The 4,605-nt window shown below is 48.7% G+C and overlaps 1 protein-coding gene across 1 annotated transcript in view; it reads right to left on the minus strand.

The window, feature by feature from the left end:
* Positions 1–535: 535 nt before the first annotated feature.
* LOC112864900 (pepsin B-like) overlaps positions 536–4,605 on the minus strand; it is a 7,525-nt gene continuing 3,455 nt past the window's right edge. Inside the window, exons 5-8 of the mRNA XM_086715182.1 lie at positions 3,703–3,825; positions 2,028–2,175; positions 1,073–1,171; positions 536–843 (exon numbers count right to left, since the gene is read on the minus strand). Coding sequence (XP_086571308.1) covers positions 691–843; positions 1,073–1,171; positions 2,028–2,175; positions 3,703–3,825 — 523 coding nt within the window. The 3' untranslated portion in view covers positions 536–690. The remainder of the gene's footprint in view (positions 844–1,072; positions 1,172–2,027; positions 2,176–3,702; positions 3,826–4,605) is intronic.

Consider the following 4,605-nt stretch of genomic DNA (forward strand, 5'->3'; position numbering starts at 1 on the left):
ACCTCACTTTCTTCCACTGTAAAATGAGATGGGGTTTCTAAACTCAAAAGCAGTCAGGCCCAGGCAGGTAAAGTGCGTATGTGAGCAGCCTGAAAGCACCATAGGGAGGATAATGTCTATGAAAATACCAGAAAATATTCATTAAAACTGTGCTGCTCCCTTCAAAAAGAACCACATTTTCTGATCAGATTTGTTCTCAGAGCACCTGTTGGAAATGTTCTCTAAAGTTTCTTTTTCTCCTCTAAAATTCTTGAGTCAGAGACTACTCCGGTTCACGTTCTTGTCTAAGAATGCAAAGAAGAATGTGTTGGAAGGGAGAGTGCTGGGAGAGCTGGTCACCTCCAGCCAGCGTTCGTCATGAAGGGACTGTTGAGTCCTTAAGGTCTGTGCAGTGGGTCCTCACTCAGAGATCTCTGCTCCATGTTCTCTCCCATTGGTCAATTCACAGATTTCCCAACGAGCGGGTGCTAATTTTCAATTTAGAATAAACTACTACAAACATAAGGCAAAGAAGACATTTGGAAGGAGCAACAAAGACATTTGGAGATTCTTGATTTATTAGTTGCAGGAAGTAAGACTCTAGTGCACAGAAGGGTCAGATTAGTCTAAAATGCTGCGGTCAGCCCAGAGAAACTGTAGGGTAATCCCAGAGTCCTGCAGTGAGGGTGGAGACAGCTGCCTCTCACCTGTCTAGACAGAGAGGGCAAAGCCCATTCTATTGTTGCCCATGTCATAGATAGTGTAATATTCCTTGAGGAAGACATCTCCCAGAGTCCACAGGGGCTGCCCACTGGGGGAGGGCAGGTAGGTGGCCTCAATCCCAAGGGTACAGTAGCCATTGTTCTGAAGAGACAAAAGACATAAAGAGATAACATTTTTGCATATAAAAGCCTTTCCCCACAGGAAGTTCCCACCCTATATTCCATGACACCTGTGGGGTCTCTGGCTTCTTGTTCACCCTCAGCCCTGCTACTGGTGACTCCCCATAGGTGTCCAGACGTGAGCTGGGACACGGAACAGCTGTTTGGGCCCATCCAATCCCATGTCCGTGGAGCCCGGAGTGCATACGTACGTTGAGGACATAGGCAGAGGGAGGCAGAGGTAAAGGAGACCCGCTGATGACGAAGGTGATGGTGGGCATGCTCTGTATGGAGTTGCAGTTGACCACAAACTGAGAGAGAGGAGAGGCAGAGCTGTAGCGTGCCAGGAGACGGGGGGCCCAGACAAAGGGCCCCAGTCCCCCTTCCCCTGTGAGACTTCCTTCCTGACCTTCCAGCAGAGGCTGTTTGAGAGCATGGAAGGCAAAACCCGATTCCCAGGCACAACACTGACCAGGTGCTCTGCTTTCCTGGGTCTCCCTGAGCACATCTCAGGTTTGGGATGTGTTGGTATGGCCGTAAGGAGTTAGACTCATTCCAGAACAGATTTCTACCTTCAGAAAGTGCAACTTACAGAGAAGAAACACAGGCCCAGCCTGTAAAAGCATGCTCTCACACAATTCATATCCCTGCTTGTGTGTACCTGTCCACGTACTCGTCACACACACACAAACACACACACACCCTGAGGAGCCAAGATTTGGTCTGACTAAACGAGACTCTTGCATGCTGGAGGAGCAAACTGCAGAAGTGTGTACAAGGGGAGGAGGGGTGGGGACGGGAGGCTGCTCAGATAAAAGCCAAAGGAGTATTTCTAGGAAAAAGAAATCTCGGTGGAATGGGGAAATGTGACATGCCTGCCTCTACTGGCACACGTCAAATGACACTGGCCACACCAAGGTGAAATGTGCTCCTAGGGCCGCAATGGAACAGCCGTCCCTCCTGACAACCATTCAGCCCATACTCACAGTCTGGTTGGTGTTACTCCCTCCCCTCACCCCTCCTTGCTTTGAGGGTTCATGCCTGAAAGGCCATGCTGTGTCCCCACTTAATCTGTCCTGCCAGGGGTTTAGCCCCCCACCCAAACCCCTCTTCCTGTGCTGAGGCTGCATCAGGGTGCAGAGAAATCCTTGGCTTCTGGTTACTCACATCACCGTACTGAGACACCTCGGCTCCTGTTGCCTGCAGGAAGGAGTTCATGTACTGCTGGGGCACAGCCAGCACGTAGGTCCCTGTGTCCACAATGGCCTGGCAGCCCTGGGAGCACAAGCCGGTGGGCTGATTGCCAACGAGAAACCTGAGAGGGACACCAGTACAAGAGAAATCAGTGGCCTACTGCCACGTGCCTGTGCCATGTTCACCCTAATCTCCCCAACCTCGGAGCTCCGACATTCTGCCTCTTCTAGGAAGCCTGGCCACCCCACGACACAGCTGCCCTTAAAATGTTGCTGTGCCTTCTTGGTCTGGTAACCCTTCCAGCTCTGACTGAGAGGCCTGGGGAGGCAGGGTTTATCTTCCTTTATCTTACCTTCCTTTTTCTGTGTCTTACCTTTCTATATCTACCTATGTGAGGTCCACACAGTGCCAAAGCTGGGAATCACTTCATAAATCACTTGGGCATCTAATATGTGCAAGATATTCTTGCAAGAATTATCATGATACAAACAGGAGCAGATTGTATTCACTGTTTTTAAAGAGTACCTTCTAAGAGACATGAGACAACACCATACATTAAGCTACCACTTAATGCAGTAGCTGGTAATCTCCGTAATGTGGTCCTATGTGATTCAGTCGCCGGCTCCTTCTCTACCCTTCCTCTTCAGTCCATGTATCTTTTGGGTACTGTTGGTGAACCAAGGTACTTGGATGTAATGGTGAATAAGACACCCAACCAATTACCTCTCTCTCTACTCTTCACATTGGGCTGGTTGCACTGTGACATACCCAAAGATGAGGTGATGCAAGCTGGTAAGACTATGGGACTGAAAGAGAGACTGAGACCCTGAGAGGCCTTTTCAAGGGAGGTAATAATTCATCTGGGCTCAGAAGGATGTGCAAGGACACGAGGACCACTTCAGGTGTCATAGTCAAAAGAGAAGAAGCAAGAAAGTCATGGCGAGGTGCAAGGACATGGTCAGGTCCGTGCTGCACATCCGGAAGTGGTGGGAAGGCTGTTCTGATAGGTAGGGCTCAGCTGTTGGATGGTCTCGACTACTGGCCAAAGACATGTATCTTTATCTGGCAGTGATGGACATTTCCTGAAGGCTTGGGGTGTAGAAGTAACTGATTCATGATCGTGGGTTAGGGGATCAAATATGCTTGGGCTCAAATTTTGAAATGTGTGAAATGTGTGACTTTGGATAAGTTACTTAACCTCTGAGCCTTGATTTCTTTATCTATGCAAAGAAATATACTGCTGACCACCTTATAGTGTTGTAGTGGAGATCACATGCAATAACATATTAAATAAATATTTAGCACATTGGGCACATAGAAAACACCCATGACAGCTATTACATTTCCTGATGAAGGAAGTGGTAAAGACTATGCTAATTAGGATAATGAAGCTTCCAGGAACAGAGATGAGGATTCACAGAGACCTAGGAATGACCAACCTGCTGACATGACAAGGCTCAGTGACCAAGTCAAAAAGTTCAGTCGAGAGCTAGATGCCAAAGTCTACTGAGCTCCAGGAATAATAAGCCTGAGGGTTTGCTGATTCTCTTTAAGGGATTTATGCCATGGCAAGAACAGGAAATAGAGTCACACTGGAGGGACACTCTAGGGGTGTCCATAATCCATAGGAACTTTCCTCTGTACTTACTCATCGATGGCAACCTGCCAGTACAGTTCCCGGGTGACAGGAGTCCAGACGATCTCACCAGAATAAAATTGGCTGTTCATTCCTCCCAGGATGAGCTCTCCACCATACTCATAGGTTGGTTGGCTAGGGAGAAAAGGAGAAGAGCGTGAGTTCCCACAACACACATGGCCAGGCAGCCCCTCCCTCCCCTCTCAGTGTCCCTCTCTCCTTCAGACACAGTGGAACCAGAGGAAGAGGGGTACCATCCTCTGACCTGCTCTTCAGGCTCCGCCAGGCTTAAGGCACAAGGGAGAGGAGCCTCCTCGGAGGAACACCCAGAGTACCAGAGAACTGGAAACACAGACTATGCCCATAAAAGAGGCGATGGGATTGGAAACCAGGCCTGTGAAAACAAACTCTAAAAGCCTCCCAGGGACACCCTCCTGAGGACAAAGTGAGAACAAGAAGAAACCCCTCAGAGAGTACCTGGAGGGGCCTGACAGACAGAGATCTCAAGTGGGCAGTGATGGGGATGCTCCTGTCGTGCTCAGGTTGGTAACTAGACGGTGTTAAGAGGATTCAGGCCTCTTCTGTTCCCTAACCTGGGCCTGCCAGTCATTGAACATTTGGACTCAGGTCCCCTGGGGATCATGTGGTTAGGAAGATGAAGCAGTAAGTAAAGTTTGCCACAAGAGTTCAAGGCCAGCAGAGTAAGAAAAGTACTGGATTTGTGACCAAGGTATTTGCATTTGAGTCATGGCTTCACCCCTGTCAGTGTCAGTCATGCTCAACAGTGACCACCTGTCTGAGCCTGCATTGCCTTTCTGGAAAAATGGAGCTAAAAACAAGATTTTTGAGATGTCCTGTGAAGTGATGACTACAAGAACTCTTTTTGGAGCCAGATATGTTCTTATAAATATCATT

This window comes from Puma concolor, chromosome C1 (assembly GCF_028749965.1).
Source record: "Puma concolor isolate L17-30 chromosome C1, mPumCon1.1.hap2, whole genome shotgun sequence".
Lineage (NCBI taxonomy): Eukaryota > Metazoa > Chordata > Mammalia > Carnivora > Felidae > Puma > Puma concolor.